Source organism: Pelodiscus sinensis, unplaced genomic scaffold (genome assembly GCF_049634645.1).
Source record: "Pelodiscus sinensis isolate JC-2024 unplaced genomic scaffold, ASM4963464v1 ctg85, whole genome shotgun sequence".
NCBI lineage: Eukaryota > Metazoa > Chordata > Testudines > Trionychidae > Pelodiscus > Pelodiscus sinensis.
Genome location: NW_027465930.1, coordinates 143,080 through 167,421, shown reverse-complemented (window position 1 = coordinate 167,421; position 24,342 = coordinate 143,080). Strand labels below are relative to the sequence as shown.

At 61.4% G+C, this 24,342-nt stretch overlaps 1 protein-coding gene across 2 annotated transcripts in view; it reads right to left on the bottom strand.

Annotated features, from left to right (window-relative positions):
• HSF1 (heat shock transcription factor 1) overlaps positions 1–24,342 on the bottom strand; it is a 64,574-nt gene that overhangs the window by 22,014 nt on the left and 18,218 nt on the right. For both annotated transcript variants that reach the window (XM_075916837.1, XM_075916836.1), the window contains exons 3-4: positions 21,454–21,590; positions 18,515–18,639 (exon numbers count right to left, since the gene is read on the bottom strand). In XM_075916837.1, the coding sequence (XP_075772952.1) occupies positions 18,515–18,639; positions 21,454–21,590 (262 nt within the window). The remainder of the gene's footprint in view (positions 1–18,514; positions 18,640–21,453; positions 21,591–24,342) is intronic.

Here is a 24,342-nt window from a genome sequence, read left to right as displayed (position 1 = left end):
CCGGCGGCGGGGGGGGGGGACTGTGCGGTGGCGGTGGGATTGCCCGGCGGCGGGGGGGGGGGGGACTGTGCGGCGGCGGTGGGATTGCCCGGCGGCGGGGGGGGGGACTGTGCGGCGGCGGTGGGATTGCCCGGCGGCGGGGGGGGGGGACTGTGCGGCAGCGGTGGGATTGCCGGCGGCGGGGGGGGGGACTGTGCGGCGGCGGTGGGATTGCCCGGCGGCGGGGGGGGGGGGGACTGTGCGGCAGCGGTGGGATTGCCCGGCGGCGGGGGGGGGACTGTGCGGCGGCGGTGGGATTGCCCGGCGGCGGGGGGGGGGGACTGTGCGGTGGCGGTGGGATTGCCCGGCGGCGGGGGGGGGGGGACTGTGCGGTGGCGGTGGGATTGCCCGGCGGCGGGGGGGGGGGGGACTGTGCGGTGGCGGTGGGATTGCCCGGCGGCGGGGGGGGGGGGACTGTGCGGCAGCGGTGGGATTGCCCGGCAGCGGCGGGGGGCGATTGCCCGGCGGCGGGGGGGGGGGACTGCCCGGCGGCGGTCCCTTGCCGGTCTGCCAGTCCCATTCAGTGCAGCAGCCCCCCCAGCCAGGCCCCCAGGGCCTTCCATGGCAGCAACAGACCCTGGACTCCAGCCTGAGCCCCACCACTCCCTGCAGCTTTTAGCCTCAGAGCCAAGTCGCCAACCTGGGCACTCAGGCCTGGGGGCCGCAGAGCGCCAAACACGCCGCACGTCTGGGGGGGGGCCTATGGGGGGCTCAGTGAGACCCCACCCTGAGCAAGAAGCAGCTGCTGGCTTCGCTGCGCTCTTGCACCGGCATCATTCCTGTTCAGGGAAGAGCCCGCAGCCCTGCTTCAAGCGCTTGGACCAAGGGCCTCGCTCCAGGACAGGCCCTGCCCATGTGCCTGAGACCACCCTGGTGCACACTAATGGTAGCTGGGGGGCAGAGTGCCAAGCAGCGAGGGACAGGCGCACAGAGAGGGACAGGCGCACAGCAGGGGGCAGAGCGCCAAGCAGCAAGGGACAGGCACACAGAGAGGGACAGGCGCACAGCGGGGGAAGAGCGCCAAGCAGCGAGGGACAGGCGCACAGCGAGGGACAGGCGCACAGCGAGGGACAGGCGCACAGCAGGGGGCAGAGCGCCAAGCAGCAAGGGACAGGCACACAGAGAGGGACAGGCGCACAGCGGGGGAAGAGCGCCAAGCAGCGAGGGACAGGCGCACAGCGAGGGAAGAGCGCCAAGCAGCGAGGGACAGGCGCACAGCGAGGGACAGGCGCACAGCGAGGGACAGGCGCACAGCGAGGGAAGAGCGCCAAGCAGCGAGGGACAGGCGCACAGCAGGGGAAGAGCGCCAAGCAGCGAGGGACAGGCGCACAGCGAGGGAAGAGCGCCAAGCAGCGAGGGACAGGCGCACAGTGAGGGACAGGCGCACAGCGAGGGACAGGCGCACAGCAAGGGAAGAGCGCCAAGCAGCGAGGGACAGGCGCACAGCGCCGGAGAAAACGCTTTCACCCGGCAGTTAAATGCTGGGGAGGAGTTTACAGGGGCCAGCCCCAAGCCTGTCATGCCAGGGGCTGCGAGAAGCACTCAGACGTGTTCTATTTACACGGCCTTGCACAGGACGACACACATGGGACCCCTCCCTCTCCGGCTTGCGCCTCCGCTCCTGAGAGTCCTGCACCTTTGGGAGGGAGGCAGGTCCCGCTGGGGGCTGGGGCTGTGGGAAGAAGTTTGCCAGGCCTCTGCAGTGGGGTGGGAAGAGCGAGCTGCCACCCGGCTGCTGGCGGAAGAGTGCTGCTCAATGAGCTCACCAGCTCGGGCTCTGGGCGGCGAACAGGGAGGCTAGGACCACCGGCAGGGTGGCCGCCTTGTGAGAGCCCTCGGTCGGCACCGGCTCTGGGAGCGCTTCCATTCTGGAGGTGGCTCTGATGAGCCATGTCCCCTCTGCCAGGTAACGGCATCTCCCGTCCCTCCCCGGCGCAAGAGGGGAGCAGTGGAGGCGGGTGACCTCAACTCGGGTTCCTAGGGTCCCTAGTGTGGGGGAAGGGGAGGGGATGGCGTATCCATTCCAGCTCAGTGCCAACCCCTACTGTCGGCACAGCTCCATCCCCGGTGCTGTGCAATGAGCAGAGGCGTCTCGGGAGGGAGGAGAGTGGCACCCTGACCAACTGTGGCATAGTGGGGGGCTGTGTGCTCTGTATCCCCGTGTCCTCCTGCGCTGGGATGTCGCTGGGCTTGGGCTGTGACTGACCCCTACTGGCCTCTGCCTGTGAGCACGGCCCAGCAGACCGGACCGGTCAGACGAGTTGGGGCAGCCTGGGAACTAGGGCAGTGAGCGGGGGAAGGGTCAGTATAGGGCTGGAACCATGAGGGAGGGAGACAGAGATTGCTGGGGCAGGGGCTGAGGCGACGGACCCCTAACCCAACGAGTTTGAACCACCCTGGCTCCGAGTCCTGAAATCATCCCACGTCTGTGCCGTGCTGTATCCTGGAAGCTCAATAAACTGCTCTCTACTCCGCTGGCTGGCGGAGGCTGCTCTGGCTGCTACGGGATCGGGGAACCCGACTGTGCCATCACACCGACCCTTCAAGGCGGAGGCTGAGACAGTCAGTGGTGGCCCCTCTGCTGTGGCTTCGGGAAGGTTCGTTTCTCCTGCGGCTGTGGTGTGTGCCAGGATGAATGTGGTGCCAGGGGCTGGTCTTTGGGGGAGTCCGGGGGCTGATCCACGAAGAACCTCGCTTCACTTAGCTGAGAGTCAGAGCTGGCTAACAGCGCCTGGTAATTTGCTACCCAGAACTGACGACTGGCTGAGAAATAAACTTTCCTGCCCAAGAGCTCCAGCTGCTGCCTGTCTCAGGCCTGTGGGGCGGCTGGAAAGGGTTACTGCCGGCCCCTACAGTCAGTCACAGCGATGGGGAAAACAAGAATCCCACGCTAGGGATGTGAAAAAATTAACCGGGGGGCGAAGGGGGGGGCTGGAGCAGCTCTCCGCCTGCCAGAGATGCCTGGAGAGATGCCTGGAGCAGCCCGGGGGCGTGAGGGGAACCAGGAAGGATGCTCCACCCTTGACAGGTTGCGGGGAAGGCTGGGATGGAGCGGCCCCCTTAACCGGTTAACCAACTCAACAGGATTTGACATGCCTAGTCCGTGCCCTCTGGCGGCCCAGACTTTGTGTCTCACTTGCACCTTGGCGTGGGGCTGCAGAGCCAGCTGGGTAACTCCGGCAGGATCAGGAGCGGCTCTGAGCGGGGAGGGTCTCTCCGGCAGCGTGTAGGGGGCCCACCAGTCACACTTGGTGCAGCTGTAGGGGCAGGACTTCTGCCACCCTCCGAGCTAAGGCCTGGAATGACTGAGCATCACCCCCTCGGGCGAGGGCAATTCTGCCTTCTCTGCCTCAGTTTCCATCTCTCCCCCTCCCCCCCGAGCTGAAGAGGTGCCAACATCTTTGAGGCCACAGCTTCAGGAGCCTGCTGGTAAGCCACCCCAGGGGGTAGGGAGCTGGCTCTGTGGCAGGCGGTACAGCTGGGATCCCTGGAGAAACTGGGACCCAGAGGGAGCGGAGGAGGAGTGGTGGGAACCCAGGGCTCTTGCTCGCTATTTCATGAATGGGACCCTTCCACATCACGTCCACTCTGGTCAACTGCACAGGCGCGGGATTTTAAACCGAGTAAATTTCACGAGCCCAGCGATTCCATCCCACAATGCCATGGTGTGCTCTGGGCGGGGCCTGCGCTAGGGAGTCCTGGGGTGGTCAGGAGGCCGGGGTGTGTGTGTGGGGGGGCTGATACAGGTGGAACCAGAGAGGCAGACACAGTCAGATGGTCCCTCAGGGCCAGTGACCTCACTGACACAGCCGGCTGGCTCCTCCGTGCCTCCCCCCAGGCAGCGCATGCAGGGTCACTGGCCCTCTGGCCGTGAAGCACTTTGTTCCCGGAGACCCCCGTCTCTTTTTGGCACAGCCAATAAAAACAAAGGACTAAAGAGAAAAGGCTCAAATAAAGCTCATTTGCAAAACCATGGGGAGCTAATGATGCATGAGCAGCCGTCTCTGGCCAGGGCAGCTGGGAAGGAACACCTCGCCTCCCCGCGCGCAGGACGGGCTGCTGTTGAAATGCTTTGATCGGAGGGGGGGGGGAGAAGAGAGAGAGACAGACACACACACACACACCCACCCACCCCTCTGTCTGCCCTGACAGACTGCTGTCCTTCATGCCCCCTCTGTGTCTGCAGACAGGAGCCACAGCCTCAGGGAACAGGCACCCCCTTTGTAGTCTGAGACGCCAGCTAGAACTACCTAGGTCTGCTTCCCACAGAGCACAGCATGCCCAGGGACACGCCAGCCCTTCCCAGCTTGGACAGACAGTGCTGTGTGCACGGGCTGGTGCCCCACACAGGGTTCAGATACAAGGATCTGAGACAGACGCAGATTTCTTCTCCAAGGGGGCTGGTGAAACAGCTCCCCCCCGCCGGATTCTCCCCATATATTCATGCTCGGGATTACCCCCACTTCACCGCGATCTGGAGACCTTGGGCCAGAGCCAGACGGGCAGTTTTCTCATCAGGAAAACTGGGCCTCTTTCTAGAGAAGCCCAGCTCCTCCAAGGATCCGTCTACAGGGCAGACCGAGCGGTGTGGGCAGGTGCGAGCAGCGGCCTAAAACAGGCCCGGGGCAGCCACCCCGCTAGACCACAGCCAACTCCGTGGGCGGCCCATGCTGCAGCATGCACCCGGCCAGGCTCACTCCTCTGTGCGTGTGCGGGGGGGTGAAGGGGCAGAGCTCCAAGGCTCTCGCTGGGTCTGGCCCGAGGCTCCCCAGCCTGGCTCTAACTCCCGACTGAACACACACTTTTGTTGTTCGCTGATGCTTGAACAAGCCCCCTCCCCTGAGCTGTCAGTCGGGAATCCCGCCGTGGGAGGGAAACCCAAGGGCTGGGCCGGGTTTGTGTTCTGGCCCAAGCGGAGGTCTGAAGGCGGCCCAATGGCCGGGAATGGTAGCAGCTACCCCACCAAGATGCAGTGGCGGGCGGAGGGCAGTTGCCGCGGCGGGGGACACAAAACAAATGCAACGGATCCCCCGGGTGCCCGCACCAGCCCTGCCGCAGAATCGTTCCCCAGTGGACCCTGGGGAAAGGCTCCCATTTTACGGGGCGCTGAGCCAGCAGCACCGGGCCACGTCACCCCGGGAGCCAAGCACTGCCGTGCACAGAGCACAGCGGGCCGGAGCCACCCGAACACGCCGAGCTGCGCGAGTGCGGCCCGCCCGTTCACGTTTCCATCTTAGGGGAAAAACCCAGACTGCCTGGTGCCCCGCAGGAACGGAGCCGTCTGAATTTGGAGCACTGCCTTGGGGGGGCAACGGGCGGGAGGAACTGCCCCCAGGGTTGGGGAGGGGTGGCAAAGAGGCAGCACAAAGCGGGCGTCTGGCCGGGCTCCCCACCCCCGCGGTGCGAGCTGCGCTGTTTCCCTGCGCCAGGGGACCAGTTTCCCTCGTGCTCACGGCACAGCAAGCGGGTGCTCACTTGGCCCCGGGCTGGCTTTGGGGAGAAGGGAAATAGGTGGCAGGAGTTCGAACACCTTTATTCTCACGAGGACCCTTGTTTCAGGGCTGGCCGGGCTCAGCAGGGCTCCAGCCCCACCCCGGCCTGCGGCTGGACACCCTGGCCACACAGGCATTCCGGCTCCAAGGCTGTCCCAGCTCCGGCTGGCCTGGACACAGGGCAGTTCAACCGGGGGGGGGAGGGCTGCTCGTACAACAGAGGCCACCCCCTTTCACCCTCTTCCCCCGGCTGAGCCCAGCACCCTGCGTTCTGCAGCGGCGCTGCCACGGACCCAACGAGGCAACTGGGCAGCTGTTCGAGTCTCCAGCTCAAACCAACACGCCAAGTTGCCGTGCTCTGCTGAGCAGCAGGGGGCGCACACGGCCTTCCCGGCCAGCCAGCCAGGGGCCCGGCTGCTCTGAACCAGGGCAGGCCCCTGGGGAAGACTCCCACGGCTCCGAGCCTTCAGCCTCTGACGCTGGCACGGAGGCTCACGGACAGCAGCAGCCTGGCCCCGGACGGAAGGGCAGGGCTGTATCGTCCCCGCCGGTGGACGCAGGGCGGGAGAGCTACAGTGGGACGCTGTACTAGTGCCCCGGAGCAGCCTCGGCAGCATCCATTCCACGAGCGGCAGGCACCATGGGGGGGGGGGGGAAATGGAGGCTGAGGGGGAGGAAGCAGGGCTGGGGGGGTGCCCGGCCCCACTCCCGGCTGCGCCTGACCCGAGCAGAAGGCCGCTGCAGGGCACCGGGAGGCCCTCTCTGCAAGAGGAGATTGTGACTGGGAATGCCAGCCAGGCCCGGAGGAAAGCCGGCAAGGCAGGAACAAGGGGGGGGCCCCGAAGCGGGATGAACTTCAGCACAAGCGGGCAGCTGGGAGGTAGCGCACCCCCCGCAGGGCCTGCCCGGGGCAGGGTGAGCGTCTGACCCACCCGAGCAAGGAGCGCCAGGGCACACGAGGGAGTTGTACAAAGGGAGGGAGACCTGGCCAGTGCACAAGGCCGCCAGTTGGGTTCAGTTATTGTAACAGCGCTGCCAGATCCCAGCTGGAGGCGCCTTTCAGACTCAGGTCACTCCCCAGGCCCACCCGGCCGCTGGGAACGGCCAGTGGAACTCACTGCAGCTGCGCCCAAGCAGCCACTAAGCTCCCCACAAGCAGCAGCACAGAGAACACCCCACTCCCCCAGCAGTGCTACCCTCCACCAGAGCCATTGACATCCCACCGCTGTGGGACTCCGTGCCGGCCTCGCTCCTCCAGACGGGGACACGCCGAGGCCACGGCGAGAGAACTAACGCTGGCCAGCTGGATCCAGGCAGCGCTTGCACCGGGAGGCCATAAAGCACCACATTACACTTGCTGAGTTTAGAGGTCGTGAAAGCCGGACCACAGCTCCAGCGTCAGCGAGCAGGCGGAGCTCGGCCAAGACCACGGCCGTAGTGAAGAGGGCACATACGCACACGGGGCCCGACGGCATCGCTAGGCGGGGGCCCCGCGCGCGCACACGGGGCCCAAAGGCATCGCTAGGCGGGGGCCCCGCGCGCGCACACGGGGCCCGAAGGTATCGCTAGGCGGGGGCCCCGCGCGCGCACACGGGGCCCGAAGGCATCGCTAGGCGGGGGCCCCACGCGCGCACACGGGGCCCGAAGGTATCGCTAGGCGGGGGCCCCACGCGCGCACACGGGGCCCGAAGGTATCGCTAGGCGGGGGCCCCGCGCGCACACGGAGCCCGAAGGTATCGCTAGGCGGGGGCCCCGCGCGCGCACACGGAGCCCGAAGGTATCGCTAGGCGGGGGCCCCGCGCGCGCACACGGGGCCCGAAGGTATCGCTAGGCGGGGGCCCCGCGCGCGCACACGGGGCCCGAAGGCATCGCTAGGCGGGGGCCCCGCGCGCGCACACGGGGCCCAAAGGTATCGCTAGGCGGGGGCCCCGCGCGCGCACACGGGGCCCGAAGGCATCGCTAGGCGGGGGCCACAGGGACCACCACAGCCACCGGGGGAAAAGCAAACACGGCAGGCGAGCAGCGTCCCTGTGTGCAGCGCTCTCCCCTCCCAGGGATGTGCAGCTCACTCGGGAAGCTGGATGCTAGCGGGGCCGGGCCCCAGGGACCCCTCCTCGCCGTCCCCCTTCAGGCACGGCAGCAGAAAGCGCCCTGTGCTAGGCAGGTCTAACGCAGACCCTGGCGCAGCCCAGCGCGGAGGAGGGGGAGTGGGCGACATGCCCCCACCCTCTCCACACCAGGCCAAGGGGCTCTGGCGAGAACGGAAGGCGCGTCCTTCGCGGGTGGCCTGGGCGCAGCGGCTGTGGCGAGGCGGGGGCCAGCAACGAGTCTGTTCTGCTCAGACGAGCACAGCACCCGCGGGACTGGAGAGGGAATCCCTGCTAACGGAGCGCAGCGGGCAGGCGAGAGGCCACGTGGGCCACACAAGCGTGCGCCCGCTCCCGCTCCCGCCGTCCCTTGCTGCACAGGGCCCTGCGCTGCCCAAGACCCGAGCTCCCCGTGCTTCCGGGCTTACTGCGCCTCGCCCAGACACCAGCCCTGACAGCGACGTCTCACTTCCAGAGCACAGCCAGACACGCGCTGCTTCACGCCACAGCTGCTCCACGGAAGGAATCCGGAGAGCGAAGGTCAGCCGTAAGCAGACAGGCCTCCCCCGGCAGCTGCACGAGACAGGCCGAGAGGAACAGCCCTTGATCCGCAGCTGGCCCACAGCCAGGTATCGGCAAGGGGCAAGAGTGCGAGGGGCAGGCGAGCGGTACGAGGGGGACGCGGGAGGCCAGCGCGCCTCGAGCCAAGCAGGCAGGCTGCCAGCTCAGGACAGACAAAGCAGGCTGCTTCCGTCCCCACGGGCCTCGCCGCCGCTACACGCGCTTGGGCCACCCTGGCTGCGGCCAGCCGGCGCTGGGACGGGCGTGCAGAGCCCAGGCCTCGCTCCGTGGCGGCCCGCAGGCAGTGCAGAAGCAGCTGCTGCGGGGTCAGGCTCTGGCACAGAACCGGCTTCCAGGCGCAGCCGGCCCCGCTGTCCCCGGGCCACAGGCGAGAAGGGATCCAGGCTGCTTCCTGCAGCTACTTGCGTCTGTTCCCGGGCCAGGAGCTACCGAAGCGGATGCTGGCCCCCGAGCCCCCTCACCCCACCCAGGAGCTGGGCTCCACCGCGACCCCAGGCCCCTTCTGCTGAGCCGGCTGGGCCCCCGGCAGCGGGATGGACGCACCAGGGAGCCAGCAATGAAGCCCCCGTGGCCAGCTGTGCCTGGCAGGGGGAGGAAGCAGCTCTACTCCCCCAGCCAGGGAACACGCACCTGCAGGCTCCGCTGCCCAGAGATCTCCCCCCACGGGAATGGGGGAGGGGTGCACCCAGCTGAAAGCACCGCGCCCCCCGGGAGATGCGTGAGGAGCACCCCATCCCCTGCCCCCAGCCCGCTCCTGCGGCTTGTCTCCCCCCCTCCGGCCAGGGCCCCCGCCTACAGAAGGCAGCACGGCCCAGGAAGTCCTGGCCTGGCCCGGGGTCTGCACTCCTCACACTCTACCAAAGCCCCCGCGCAGCAGATTAGCTACAGCACGGCCCCGCCCTGCCCCCGCCGCCAGCTGCCACGCGGCTCCTTGCCCGTCGGCCCCTCCCTGCCGCAAGTTCTCCTCGGGGAGTCGCTGCTCACTCCCACCCCTCTTCCTCGCAGGCCTCGCGTGCCCCCGGCCCCCCTCTCCCCACCAGCTGGTTGGGACTCCTGGACACGGTTACACTTTCCCACAAACCGAGGGGCTTCAGTTTAGGAAGCAGGCCCAACCTCATGGAAAGCACCGTGGGGGCTCCTAGCCATGGCTCCTGCTCTCCAGTAAGCCCCCCCGACTGCCTCTATGAGACAGGCAGCAAGAGCTGGTGCTCCGGGGAGCCGGCTTAAGAACTGGGAACAGCCTGCCTCGGGGGATAGGGGAGGCTGCTGCGAAACAGCCCCTGTCCGCAGGGGTCCCACCAGACCGCTGCCCCCCGCCGGCAGCTGCCAGGCAGTCTGTGTCGACGGCCGCCAGGGCCGTGTGCCATGAACAGGCGCTGCTGGACGCCGTGCGAGCCAGGACCGAGCAGACCCGGCTCGTGCTCGTCCGGGAGGCTGCACCTCTGCATTTCAGGAGGCTCTCACTATATTTAAAATGCAGAGCTGCAGCGCGGGTGGCTCCTGGAGCTGGCACATGCTGGGACTGCTCAGTCCTGGCTCGAGCCGGCTCCTGCAGCTCCCCCCACCCCGCCGCGGCTCTGCGGAGCGGTCCCACTGTACCCACCATACGATTAGCTGGGTAACCGCAACTGAACACCCTTAGCTCCTGCCCAGATCTTCTGCCCCACCCTCAGGCACGGGCACAGCAGCACAAGCTCATAAAGCACAGCGTAAAACGGAGAACATCTCGCCAGCAGGTTCACACAAGATCCTCTTACAGCCTTTGCTCTGTAGACGGAGCTTCACTTTTTCCACTCCTGTGAAGCGGATACTCCGAGCCAAACGGCTGCTCTCAACTACTCAGAGGAAAGAGGGTCGAGAGAAAGCAAGGTTGCAAAGTTCTAAATTTAAAACGAGGGTAAAGGGTGGAACTAGGAAAATTGTTCAGCTACTCAAGCCCCAGAAGATTTCAAGTAGCTTAGTGCCAGAAAGTGGAAGGCTTCCATTAACTCCGTTCTCTTAGCAGGCTGCCGCTGTTTGGCTATCACCTAGTTGGCTGTATTATATCCTAGCTCAGCTGTTCTCCCACCTAACACTGACGGATTCAATCTTTTCAACAAATGTGCTAATGCAAACTCTATCCCCGCGGCTCCCTGTCAAACGAGAATATAGATTATGTTGCTTTTGGAACCCTGAAACGATAGAGAAAGTTACTCGGGTCACAATTATTTGGTATGATTTACTGGGGGGGCTGCATATGGTAAATGAATTCTGGTGAAGAGGAATCGTGCAGTGTTGGTGTCTGGGTAGATTTATTTTTGTCAAGAGAAATTTCAGCTTTTAAGTTCTGTTAGCAACTGGGGCCTTGTAAAAGTGGCGGGCCCTGTAAACAGAGTCTGGTCAGCAGGAAGTGCTCTCAGCGTCCCGTGGCAAAGCCAAAGCAAAGGCAGTCCCTGAAGGAAGCAGGGGAAGCCGATAAAAACAGGTGTAGACACCATGGCTAGCCCACTGCTTTCAACAGTCTGTTTAAAATTAAACTCTTGGATACACTTCAGCTCCCACTGGACAAGAAGCAGAGCCGATGAATCATGAGGAAGTGACAAGCCTCTGCCTCACCGGCCTCCTTTGGGGTTTGCACAAGGGCAGTAGCACTTAGTAAAGCAAAGCTGGAGAGAGCACGCGGGGTAGGCTAGGAGAGGGAGACGGGGCCTTCCCCTTCCTCCCAGCACAGAAACCTGTCAGCACCAACAGTCACGGAGGATTTCTCGGTTCCTAACTCAAGTCCGCTGGGTTTGCTTCTCCACGGTGCACTTACTAAAGCAACGATCAAACTTCACCAGGGCTGAAGCCAACATTCCCCCTCGTTTTTTTCATCTGTGGGTGGAATAAATTTTTCTGTGCACCGAGGCAAGTATGAATGTGCACCACCAGTAGAAAAACAGCCCTAGGTGTGGGCATGCTGATAATCAGCAGGGCAGCTGCACAAGTGCACAGCTTGCAGGGAACACTGGGTAAAGCGTCAACGTGAAACCATTTCAGGATCTTGTTTTGCAACCGGCTGCTGACCAGAAGCCGATTATGAGTCGCCCTAGCCCACAGAGCGAGCATGCGTACCAGCGAAAAGGGGTGTCTGCACAGGCCTCTGGAGCCAGGGTAAGTCACAAACGCACCAGGGCCTTCGACAGGCCAGCTGGTAACTGACACACACGTAAACTACAGAACTGCAGCTGGTCTGGGGCCAAAGAGGAACGTTATCTTCAGGTATGGAGCAACACCGGCTCCGGGCTGCCCGTGGCACTGTGAAAGAGCCAGGCAGCAGCCTTCTAGTGTCAACTGTCTGTCTACAACCAAAACAGTTACAGCTGAATGAGCCCAGCAGAAAGATTTTGGCTTCAAGAACCTTCTAAAACTCGAATTAAGGATCCAGCAGAAACAAGAACAGAGGAAGCAGTGGGGAAGGCAACTCAGTAATCAGCTGGCCACGCAGAACAGAACAGAGGTGGCAATTACGCCAGGGCTGCGGCTCTAGATAACGGCGGAGGGTGAGCGGCTCTGACAAGAACACTGAGTTAACCAGTTGATTTTTGCTTGGAAGCTCGTTGTGGGAAGCCAGGGGCTGCTTTGGTGGGTCTGCGTGATTGCCAAGATGACAGTATTAGTGCGGTGTCACATGCAGGATGCCCTGGCCTCGGCAGGGCGGCTTCACGCCGTTATTTCCATGCAACGTTTCTTTGGCTGTCGCGGGTTTAGCGCTCAGTAAGGAACCAGCTGCGTTAGAACACAAAAGCAACGACAGTGCTAGGCTGCACTTTGGTTGGTCGGGGTGGCCTCAATGGACGAGCAATTCCCAGGCCAAGTGCTGGTGGGGACGCTGGTGGCAGACAATGCCACCGCCACTTGTTGGGGTTGTTTATTTTGCCCCCTGGGAGAGTGCTCTCCCGCGCCGCTGCTCTGACGGCAGGAGACACCTTACAGGAGCACGACTGTAGCAGCACCCTGGTGCCACCATAAGGTGTGCCGCACAGCGTGCGAGACACGAAATCCCCATCTTCACTCCAGAAACCGTGGAGGGCCCCAACCACTCCACCAAATTATCGATGGAGACGCTCTAGTACCCATGGCCACTCCCACACCCAGAACCTTCCAGGCATCCCTTGTTCCTGCCTTCCTACACCAGTTGTGCACCTTTGAGTATCCCTAGGGGTTGAGAGGTGCTGCCCTAGGCCACTGCAGGGTCCACCACCTGCCTTTGGAGAGTCCCTTACCCTGCCTTCCTAATGCAGGAGCCTGGTTCATCCCTGGGGCACCTTGTGCTGGTTGTCTGGCTGCTCCCAGGACTTGAACCCACCACCCTGTGCTCTCCCTTGCACCCACCATGTGCTCTCCCACTCCAGAGCTGAGCCCATGTCACCTCCCTACCTTTGCTGGGGTCTGTATCCGGTGTTGGCTGCTCCCAGGGTGGAGACTCCAACCCACAACCCTTCCTAACGCGCACCTCCAGTTTCCACAGGACCGTTTTCAATCAGGCAGGCACCCGAGAAGTCAGCAAGGAGTCCCTTGGAGCGGAGGGTGTCAAACGTGTGCGAGTGGAAAAACGCTGCCCCGCAGCCTGGCCATTTTCAAGTGCTCACAGCTGAGCACCGACTCGCTGCAGCCGCGAGACCGCCCCACGGGAGGAAAATGCTGCTCTTTTGCCACTAGACTGCCGTGTGCCGCGCGCGGTTTTGGGGGCTCCGCCGCAGCTGCACGGCGCTCCCGGCTCCGAACGAGGCATGCGGCTATAACTGAGGTTCTACTGTACGCTACAGCTTCCTGCTACCGGAGCCACGCTCTCGCTACCGTCCCTCTGAACGGGCGCCGCAGTGAGCACAGCCAGCGCCACGGTGCCAGAGGGAAGCTGTCCCCTGGTTCCTTCGGAAAGTGGGGTGGGGTGGGTGGGTAGGTGCGTGCGCGCTCACTGTTCCCTGCAACGAGGCCTGCTCTTGCACATCTCTTCCTAGGAAGCGAAGCATCCCGAGGTGATGCAGCCTTTGACGCAACGGCACCAGCAAGACAGGAATCTGGGCACTAAAACCCTGCTGACTGGATGCTGCTGGCCACAGGGCCCCGGGAAGGGGAGGGAAGGCAGGCAGGAACCCTGAGGACACCAGATCAGTCCGCGTGCTTGTCTAACAGCGAGGGCGCACAAGCTGAGCTCCGAGCTGGAGCGGGCGCGAGCCCGTCTTGTCCTAGGCTGCAAACTTGCTGAGCCTCTGCAGAGCACTGTCCGTTCCAGCTGAGCAGGAAGGATAAACATTTTCATACCCAGAGTGTAGCATGACTACCACTTTCTGCCATGGGTGCAGCTGCTAAAGACTAGCAGCGTGAGCAGTGTTATGCAGGTGAACTTGTGTTTAATTGCATTCCCCAGCCCTGCATGAGCTAAGCAAGTCCATACGGGAAGACTTGAGTCTGCTCACAGCGGTGCAATAAATAGACCGTTACAATAAGCATTAGATTGGATTTACCCGAGATGCTGTCGGAGTCAAGCCCAATAAACACCCCACAGCCTTCTCTCTGCCGGCTCAACACACATGCACTCAATACGCTACCGAGCCCTTCCTCTCAACTGGAGACCAGCTGTGACCCTAAACTCTCGACTGGCGACAAAAGGCTCGGATGTAAGTCGCATCTGGGGGTTTTGAAAACACTCAACCTGCAGCTTTACACACCTAGCAAACGAGACTCTCCGAACACGGCCTCAAGCTTGCGGCCCAAGAGAGGAGGCTCACCACGCTTTGGGGAAAGGCACTTGACAGCAAATACAAAAGCATTCGGTTTTACTAACACATCTCTAGCAAAGGCCAACTCTGCCCTGCCAGCGTGCACCGGGCAGGCCGAACGCTTCAGTAACGGAGACCCAAGTGTTTGCTGAGGAGTACGAGTCATCACCTCTCCAGCTTCCTACCGCGTGCATGGACAGAGCGTAGCTGGGAAACACTGGACAGGAACACGCTGGCTACTCAGTACAGCTACAGTTCTATGCAATTATTCCACTTTTGTGCTAGTGACTCCGAACCGGTTACAGAACAGCTGACTAGCGCACGGCTGAGCAGCTGATCCGGCCAGACCAGAGGCCGTGGGGCAGTGAAATGAGTCAGCAGCATGCTCATCTCCTGGAGGCGGAGGGCATTTTCACCTGCTAAGCTGTTAACATCTTGCCTTCACAGAGGAACCCAGAGGACTGCCCTGCCTAAAATCCAGGCAGGGGCAGGGCAGGTAAGCTGTAAGGGAGGGGGAAATGTTGCTAGGAAGTCACAGGGAGCATCAGGAACTCGAGTTTCACACCCAAGTTGTTTAATCGAGTGAGACACTAACATCAGAAAGGACCACAGGCTATTGAAATCAATGGTCTGTTGGAGACAAGTCAAACTCGATGGACTTCCCTCAATTAACTCCTGCCCCAACCCCAGCCGCTGGGCTTGAACTCAAGTGTCTCTTACGGAAACACCCACACTTGATTTTAAAGTTTCCGATGACTGAGAATCCCCTACTGGCCTTGGTGGGTTTTGCTAATGGGTAATTACCCTCGTTGCTAGATTTGCACCTTATTTCTACTCTGTCTAGCCTGAGCTTGTAGCAATGGGAGCTGGTCAGAGGTTTCATCTGAAGCGGGCCCACAAAAACCCATGGATACCAGCTACGTTTTTTGCTAGTCTCTAAGGTGCTGCCGGACTATTTGTTATTTTTAAAGTTTCAGTTACAGGTCGTGTAACACTAATTTTGCAGTTATAATCTGCTGGATCTGTAAATCCTATTTCTGTCCATGTTCCATACTTGTCTGTGAGGCTAGAAATACGAAGTTTTAAATGTGCCCATGAGCCATTCTGGTGCCCAGGAAGCCTAATGGCTCAGTGATCCACTCAAGGACTTGTAAACAGCCGTGTGTCCTGTGAGCAGGGCTGGCCCGAGCCAGCAATACGTTTCTCAGTGGCTCAGAACTACCGGTGCGTTTTCTCTCATTGTAATGTAGTAACTCACTCTGACCTGTTCTCTTGCAACCACTTAAATCCTACGGCCTGTACTTAATACAAACACTTTTGTTGACCCTCTGGCCCAATGTAAATAATTGTGGGGTTTTTGGGGGGGGCGGGGAGGAGCAACCACTGTGCATCTGTCATTGATCAAGGGAGCTCACCCGATGAGCTTTCACTGTGCAGAACGTTTACAGACAGAACAAGGGATTTGCAGGGATTGGTCTCTGGGGTGCGGAGTCCTCCCAGAGCTGGAGCGGTCCAGGTCTGCGCGGCTCTGCAGGAGGGCAGTTACCCCACCTCTGTGCCTTGCCGGGGGCAGAGCAGAGGATCTGGCCCAGCAGGACAGAGCGGTGGGGCGCATCAGTGGCAGGATCAGCACACTGGGACACAATCCCAGGAGTCTTCTGGGCTCACTCCCCATCACGTTTATTTCCAGCAACAGAGACGTGGAAGAAGAACGTGGTGCTGGGAATTTCAGAGGGCAAATGTGAACTCTTCCCAGGGGAGCTTTGGGGAAGCTCTCATTACATTTCTCCCCACGAAACTGACCAGTCCTCTCTCCGGTCACAACCACCTCTCCCCTCCTCTGACCTTTGGCTCCTGGCTACACCTCACTCACAACGGGGCTCAGCAAGCGAGACTGTACTGGGCCCTTCCCAATGCAAAGCGGGGGCACCCTTAGTGCTCTCTCGCCATTCTGAAGAGGGACCATGTATTCCCCCCGTTGCCTCCTACCCTTTACCTGGAGTGCCCTGGCAATGCTTTCAGAATCACTCAGCTCCTCACGCCGGCGAGGAGCCTCGGGTTCCCATAGTCACTCTGCCCGTTTCGAAACGGGCTCCCCGCCCTGGGCAGAAGCGGTTCCTAGCACAGAACTCACCAGGCCACACTTGCGCTCTGGCTCGTGGGTGCTACCCAGCACCCTTATTTTTTTCCTGGGGGCCTGAGCCCTGGAGCCAGCTTGGAGTTGATGCTTGCTCCTGGCTCAATCATCCTCTTCCCTTTTGCTGGGGAGCCATGCTGCTCTGCACCCTAGTGCGGAGAATGGGAAGCCGGCAGCATCTCCAGAACTCTGCTCATGCACGCCCCCTCGTGGCGCACAAGGGCACTCCGGGCACAGGGCACGTTCACTCTGTCCCTGCACGACAGCGTCACAGGAGCCTTCCTCTTTCGACACTCGGGGACGGCCCCAGGCTACATGCTGCATTTGACCCAAGAGGTAGCCACAGGGGTGAGCACTGCATGCTGGGATTCCTCTGGCCTGCCGCTAGCTAGGAGAGAGCTCTGCAGCGAACTACTGTTTTGCAAATAAGCTCTGCCCAACTGCTAGTCACTGGTAGCACCCCCGCCCACCTCAGGCTCCGTTATGCCAGCCGGGCTCCCGGCTGGGAGATGACCGGGCACTCTCCAAGAGACGCCATGGGAGCTGCTGCTTTTCTAACCAGGCAAGATGCCAGTTTCTGTTGCTAAGCCAAGGTGGAGGAGAGCATCTCATGGTCCCAGGTTGCCACGGAGAGAGACAAGCTTCGGAGCACCCTCTGGACAAGCATACGCACCAGCAAGAAGTCGGTGTCTGCGCATGCACGCACGCAACAGGGGGGACACAAATGCAGCTTGGAAGCAACAAAGGACTGGCAGAGCGGGCAAGGGATCCCGGCTGGCTGCTGCGAGCTCTGCATGCCCTCCGCGAGGAGGCCACCTGTGCGGCAGGGATGCTGGGGACGTACTTCACTGCGCCTGGGTGTGGAGCTGCCAGGAGACAGCAACCTTCCACTGGGTTAGGCAGCTGACTAGTTTTCCAGGAAACGCGGGATAAAACTTAACTGGCGCCTCAGGGCCGCGGCTTCAGCCTCCACCAGACTCAGCACAGGTGCCATTGCTGACAGTCAGCAGCTGCAACTTGCATGTCTGAGGAGACCGGTAAAGACTCCTCTGCGAGGAGCAACACTCCCCAGCAGGCTACAAACTTGCTGCAAAGTTCTGTGCCTGGGCAGCGCGTGGCCATCTGCATCACAGACCTCGCAGCGGGATTTGCATCCAGAGTCACGTTGGACCAATCGCTTGCTCTGGCCTTCTAGCAACAGAGACTCAGCAGCCCCCCAGCATGGAGCAGAGCAGAGGGCAGGCGGAGTATGTTGCATCACCCCTCTGCTTACTGGAGAGGCCAGGGAGAGCTACTTTTCCTCCTCACCTGGCAATGAAGAAAGCTGCATTTCATACAGCGGGGGCCTCCTCCCCAGGCACACGGAACCCAGAGAAAGCAGGGTCTCCCCTCCTGCACAGGTGAGCACACTACGGCAGCGAGCTGCAGGAGCACGGTGCAGCAATGAAATCCAAGGGGTTCTCGGAAGGCAGTGGGGAAGAGGGGTCCTGCCTGCTCTGTTCAGCAAGCGAGCTCAAGGCTGGAGCTGCACTGGACAGCATCCTCCCCGTTCGTAAGCCACAGCAGAGCAGCCCGTAGGATCGCGAGTGGCGGGGGCCTTCTGGGACATTTGCTCTCACTGGTCTTGACCAAATCTCCGGGGTGGGGGTGGGGGTGGGGGAAGGGATCACAAAATTCTGACAAACGATTTACCTCACCCGGCTGGGACGGGCAAGCGTTCCTAAGGGATCTCAACGCCCGTTCCCCGTTAAACGAATGGGCGTTGGGTCTTTCAGTCCTTCCCGTGGCTCGGCTGACGTTTCTTCACTGGCAGTGCAGGACTGCAAAAGCAATCCTGCCATGGGGCAGGAAAGCCAGCTGCTGCTGCATGGACTGCAGACCCAATGGGAACAGGGTACCCACTCAACCTCACAGGCAGAAGGGCAGGCCTAGTCTCTGCACAGGGGTGATCAACCGTGCTCTGGTACAGCCCCCAGAAGAGCAGCAGCGGGGGCAGGATCACACGCTCTGTGCCCAACCGAAGGAGACAAACCGCGTGCGACAGTGACGGGCTGGCCGCAGACAGCGCTGTCAGAGCAGCGGGGCAGCACCCATCCGGTGACATGAGCACCACACGGGCAGGGACGGTGTAAGAACACCGAGACCGGAACAGCCTGACGGAAGAGCTGCGCGCAGAGAGTGAGGAGGGACGGCAGCTCTCTGTTCCCAGCAGCCCCTGCGGCCGGCGGCCGGGGCGGAGCTGGACTCAAGGGAAGGCAGCACAGCCGAACTCGGCCTAAGCTTGCCGGGCTGGGCATTGTCACCCCACGGTCTGCGAGGAGCGTCAGCGACGCCCCAGCTGCTCCTCCCACTGGGTGATGCTGCTGAGGCCCTGGGACTCTGGCAGACGTCAGAGCGAAGAGCACCGCTTTATCCCGCCCCTGCTGCCCTACTCACTGCTTCATGGCGACCAGCTTGGAATCCATGCTCTCCTGCTTCCCCTTCATCAGCTGCACGTCAGTCAGCAGCTTGGTTACGTTGTCTTGACGGACCTTGATGTCCTCGTTCTTTATACTGGACACCTGGAGACCGGAAGGAAGCGGCCAGTGAGGTTCCACCCTACAGAACAGCTCTGAGCGCCCAGAGGCCAGTGCCGATGGGCTCTCCCCCTTGCCCAATTCCCACCGGGCTGAGCACCAATCTCCCACCCCATCCACCAGACCCTCCCCTCCCTGAAGGAGCAGGATCCTCTAGGCCAGACACGCCAAATCAAAGGATGCCCTGGAATCCCGCCGGCATTTCCGATCCAATGTAAAGTAGGGGTGCTACAAGGTTCAGTGGTTCCAGGCCGGGCGGCAGCCAGCTCCCCGGGGCCAGTGCATGCCCGCCACACCACTTGCGGGGAGCCGGAGGCTGCCCTGCGCTGCTGCCTCCAATAGAGTGCTCCCCAGGAGCTGTGCGTAGGCATTTGGGTCACTGCCAAGCAAGAGCAGTCTGGTTACCCGTGGAAACGGCTACAGCCGGCCGTCCCTAGCGCCCAGTCTTGCTTTGTACTATGGCGTATGTACCTTGGGACGTGCCCGTTCCCTGCCACAGTTGAGCCTGGGGCGCTAAGCAGCGAGCCCACAGGAGCGAGGGCAGCTCTGGAGACTCCGTGCGCTTAGGGCAGCCGCTACTGCCGCCCAGCACAGAAACCTCAGCTCACATCTCCACGCCGATGGGCCAGCCAGCTCCAGCGCCAAGCTGGGTTAGAGGCAGCGTCGGAGCGAGCCCTCGCACTGAGGAGACGCGGCGCCGAGAGGCCGGGAAGGCCCAGGGCGCACACGGCGCGGAGCTCTCCGCTCCAATTCTGCCAGTCGGACCAGTCTCGCAGAACCACGGCCGCAGGGCTCGTCCAGAGCAAGCCCAGGGCACAGCCATGGGGGGGGGGAGCAGCAGGCCGGCTCACTCCCACAGTGAGTGTTTCAACAGCTGCCAGGAAGCTCTGACAACCAGCTGGCGGGGCGTGCCCAGGACAAGCTTTAGCACGGGAGAGCTCAAGGACAGGATTAACGCACTTCGCCTGCCCCTTTACTGGCCAGCAGCCCTTTGGGCCCTGCACCTCCCAAGAGGCCACGTGGTGCCGACCAACGGGAGGCCACCACTCAGTGCCGGGGCTGCCCGGGTGGGTTTGGGAAACACACAACTCAAACCTGGCTGGAGGGTCTGAGTGAAGGGAGCAGCCCCCAAGTATCACATGCGTCTATAAAAGCCGCCACCAAGACTCCCAGCAAGAGACACTGGCTAGAGCCTCAGAGTTACGCGCTGACTGGTCAGCCACACGTCTCGTCTGGACCCAGAAGTACACCGGCGGGCAGCAGCAGAGCCCAGCAAAGCAGCTACAGTGCCACGCCGTGTTACGCAGAACCAGAGTTCACCTGCAAAGTTCCGTGAGAACCACCGTGAGGCTCTGGTCAGTGTCACAGAGCCGCTCCCACGGCGGCCGCAACTCGGGTTCGGCTGCAGGTACCAACACGATGGGCAGGACCCTAAGGCTTCCGAAGGGTTCCTCAAACGCCACCAAGCAGGGATGTGAATGAGTAGCCGACGGGTAGCGCTATCGACCCCTGGATCACCCCCTTGCCCTCCGCGCTCAAAGGGACAGAGACACCGGCTCAGTGTCTGGTCCCTCGCAGGGTCTTGGCACAAGCCCCCCCGACTCTGCCATTCCGCGTTCTGAAAGGGTCAGAGCAGCGGCAACGCGCCCTGGGGATCGCTCAGCACAAGCCCCCCACATTCCCCGTTGCGCTCTGCACTCCCAGTGAGACACCCGTGGGACCGGCTGCCGCTTTCAGAACGCCGAGGGCCAGCGGGGGGAGGGCCGTTCTGAGACCCGGCGGGGGCCAGAGACTGGGCTCCTCTGTCCCTTTAAGAGAGCAGAGCGGCTGCGGGGGAACTGTGCTGAGACCCGGAGTGAGCCTTAAAACCCAACGACTAGTCGATGGAAATGCCCTCAACTACTCGGCTAGCAAATTCATCGCTCCTCAACCTCGCTGCACCAATTCCATTTGCACACCTGGCAGCGCCAGGGCAAGCGCAGCCCACAGGCCCCGGCTGGGCCGCGGCTGCCTTCACCTCGAATGCTGACATGACGCGGACGAGCATCCCAGCAAGCACTGCTCTGCGCAGCCCTGCACGTGGAGACCTCGCCCCAGCGGGGCCAGGCAGCTACTCGAAATGAAGGCAGCCGCGAGGTGCACGTGAGTCTGCGTTACCCCTGCGCAAGTGGTTGGGACGCTCCGTGGGGGTAGCAGCTGGACCGTAAGTTTCCAGGTGCCAGGAACACCTGTGCTTCTCACTGCTCCTGTTCCTACAAACCTGCATCTCAAGGACAGAAACATGAAGATTCATCTTCACCAGACCTTTAACCATTTTTTCCTCATTCGGCTGAGAAACCCACCAAGTGACTAACTACACTGCTCCTCCCTGTTTTGGAGCCAAGGTCCGGTTGCTCTCTGGGAGAGGGTTTGCCATGAGCTCCGCCAGGCCGAACCAGCGCAGAGCGGAGAAATGGAGATAAAGCTCGAGGTGAAATTGTCCCAGTTTGCTAAGTCAAAGTGAATTTGGCTTCCACATTGCAGGCCAACTTGCCAGTTGGTCCCAGGGTGTCCCAAGCGGCATTACCCCCAAGCCAGATGCTAAGAGACAGCAACGAGAGAGCCCGGCACACTAAATACCTGCCCACCGGCTAGCCAGGCAGCGTGGCGCCGAACGGAACGTGACGCAAAGGCACTCGGCAGAGAACAAAAGCGACCGTGCCAAAGTCCCCTTCGCACCCCGAGCAGGCTGCTGCCCTTCCCACTGCGACAGCCACCCCAGTGTCACGGGCGGGCCCGAAGAGCTGCACCGGCACTTACGCTGGTTACTTTCCTCTTGATATTCTCCAGGAGCTGCTCCTGGCCTCGGATGAAGTACGGATGTTGAAATTCAGTGTCGTCCTTCTCGGGCTTCACCAAGCCTCCTTGCTCGATATGGACCACCTTCCGAAAGCCATCTGCAAGTCAGAGGGGACAGTGAGAGGGAGCACACGGCTGCAAGCACAGACCTCAACTGGCTTGCCATGGGCGGCGGCACGCAGCACCCTGCCAGCACCACAGCCTGGGGCCAAGGGGGCACAGGGGCTCCAGAGGCAGTGCCCGGTGTACCGTGGCAAGGGCCGACAGGCTGAGGCTGGCAGAGCCCGGGTGCCGAGCTCTGCCTAGAAGAGAACGCTGACGACTCAGTTGAGGGGGCCTTCGGCGGACTGCCCAGAGCCTGCTGGACTGGAGCACACCAGGACGGAACGCCAGGCGGCAGCAGCAGACCAGATGTAAAATTGCAGTTAAAAAGTGAACCGGGTCAGGGTGATGTTTCCTGCCACATCGCGCCGCGGGCGGGCTGCTCTAGCCAGGCCGGGCGCGGGGTAGCCGGTTACTCCAGTAAGCATGCTGGTAAGGCAACTTACCAGTAACCGCTTCCTCAGTTAACTCTTTACAGCCCTACTGTAACAGCACAGCATCAGTGAGGGCGACCCTGACTTCCCAGCAGAGAGCTCCCAGATCACATGGGCTTTTGAACTCAACGGAGAGACAGCTTTTGCTCCAACCCTCCTCCCCACCGCAACGACCATCCCCAAGCACACCAGCTCGGCCCTGCGGTCTGACACCGAGCCCTCAACTAGGCCTTCCTGGCATTGCGTGGCTGGCTACAGCGGCCAGGCTGGAATGGCAGCTTTTGAGTGGCGCTAGAGGAGCCACTGGTAAAAACCCGATGTTGCAGCTCTACGGCCCGGAGGGGAAGGGGGACGTGCTGGAAAGAGCTCTCCGTACAGCTTCAGCACCAAGGAGGCACTCAGCACTTCAAACACACTTCAAACGGGGAAGAACCACTCCAGAGCATACAAGGCCTCTGCAAAATACTTGGGGGCAGGTCACGAGGATCGATCTCGAGCAGGGCTCTGAAGTGGGACTGAAGTTAGATCACAGCTGGGGTGGAAGAGAGCTCCCTGCACTGCCACAGCACATCCACAATGTAGAGAAATCGTACTTTACTGCAGGCCAGCGGCTGTGTCCCTGGTATTCAAGCAAGCCTTAGAAACCAAAGCCCTCGGCCGTGAACCATGGAGATGACATGCCCCAGAGTTATTCAAAGGACTAGTGTTGAAATGTAATGAAACTGTCATCCTTTCCCACCGGGCGCCGTTGGAAGGCCCACATCTGGAGCATTACAGCTAATCCCTGATAGACTCTCCAGGTGAGGGGTATGAAAGGCATCCTTTATGCTGCTGCCTATCGCAAGAATGTGAAGCCAAAAGGCAAATCTAGACACGTGTGTGCAGAGCGGAAGCGGAGCAGACGGCCCTGAAGCAATGTCTCTAGGATAATCCCGGCATATTTCTGCCTTGCTAGGCTGGCAGAAAGAGTCCAAGTCACCTCGAGAGCTCTCAGTGCTACAGTCTTCTCCCCCACTCGTGCATGCTCTCAGAGTACAGGTAGCCCCAAGAAGCAGCGTGGGCCCCACAAGCGAGCACAGTGTACCCAGGGAGCATGACACGAGCACTACACCGAACAGCCGGATGGCAGGGAACGGGGTAGATGGGTTCCTCTCCTCCATCCCAGAGCAGCAGCTTCTGCTCGGGAGAATTTCATTCAAACTCCACGGGCCCAGGCGGCTTCCCCACGGGTCTCTTACGACGGGCACTTCATGGCTTAAGGGAGAGGACTCACAATGACGGGATTTACTGTGAGATAGCGAGTCCAACTAGCCCGCTCCAATGGGCTACGCAGGTTAGCCACCCAACCGGGATAACTCCACGTTTACCAAGTGGCGCCGTGGGCCAACAGAACCTTCTTTTTCTACTGAAACATTGCCAGGGAGGGGCAAGCACTGAACCCCTCAAGGAAGATATTAGTGCAATTGCTACATTTTTCTGCACCATGCAAACCAAACAAGCAGATTCCAATGGACTCACTGCACACCCTCTCCTAAGCGATACTTCCAATCCACAGACTCGACCAACTCAACTTCCTTCCAGCACTGCACAAGCTGCTCTAGGGACACTCAAATCACGTCTCAGTCCGGGTTTTCCAAACTGCTTCTGACTAAACGAAATCTGAAAACCAAACAGCCACCTACCACAATCCACAAGGCCCTTCCACGAGTCAGTTCCTGGAGTAAGAAGCTATTGTTTGCTCCTGTTGGCAGCTCTGTGGAGAGATTCCAGCGAGGGACTTCCCAGGAACAGCCCAATGTAGATAAAGGCTTCTCCCCCCGGGTTTAGTCCCCACCTGACTTTCCATGATCGGGCTCGTAGGGGATACACCCCACAGCGGAGATGAACGTGTCTGCATTATGCTACTCTTGGAGTGGGGATGGAAGAGACTAGTCGACTGTCCAACAAGCAGGTGCTGATCAGGTAGTCGGCTAGCGATGCAACTAGTCGCGTCCCCCCACCTTGCTGTGTATCAGAGAGGCAGCAAGGGGGGTGGAGCAGGAGCTGGTGCTGAGGGGAGCTGCCTTAAAAGCCGGTTCCCCCAGCACCATCTCCACGGGGGGCAGGGGAGGAAGAGGCGCAGCAGGAAACTGCACGAGGGGGACTGAAGCCGTCTCCACTCACGCTGCTTCTGCTTTTGAAGCGTAGAAGAGCCCCATTTCAAAAGGGGGCCCTGCAGCGGGACTGCCACTTTTGAGCCTGCCGGGCTCTTGCTACCGTTCAAAGACGGAGGCGCCCTTATCGGCTGATGGAAATCCCGTCGGCTAGTCAGCGA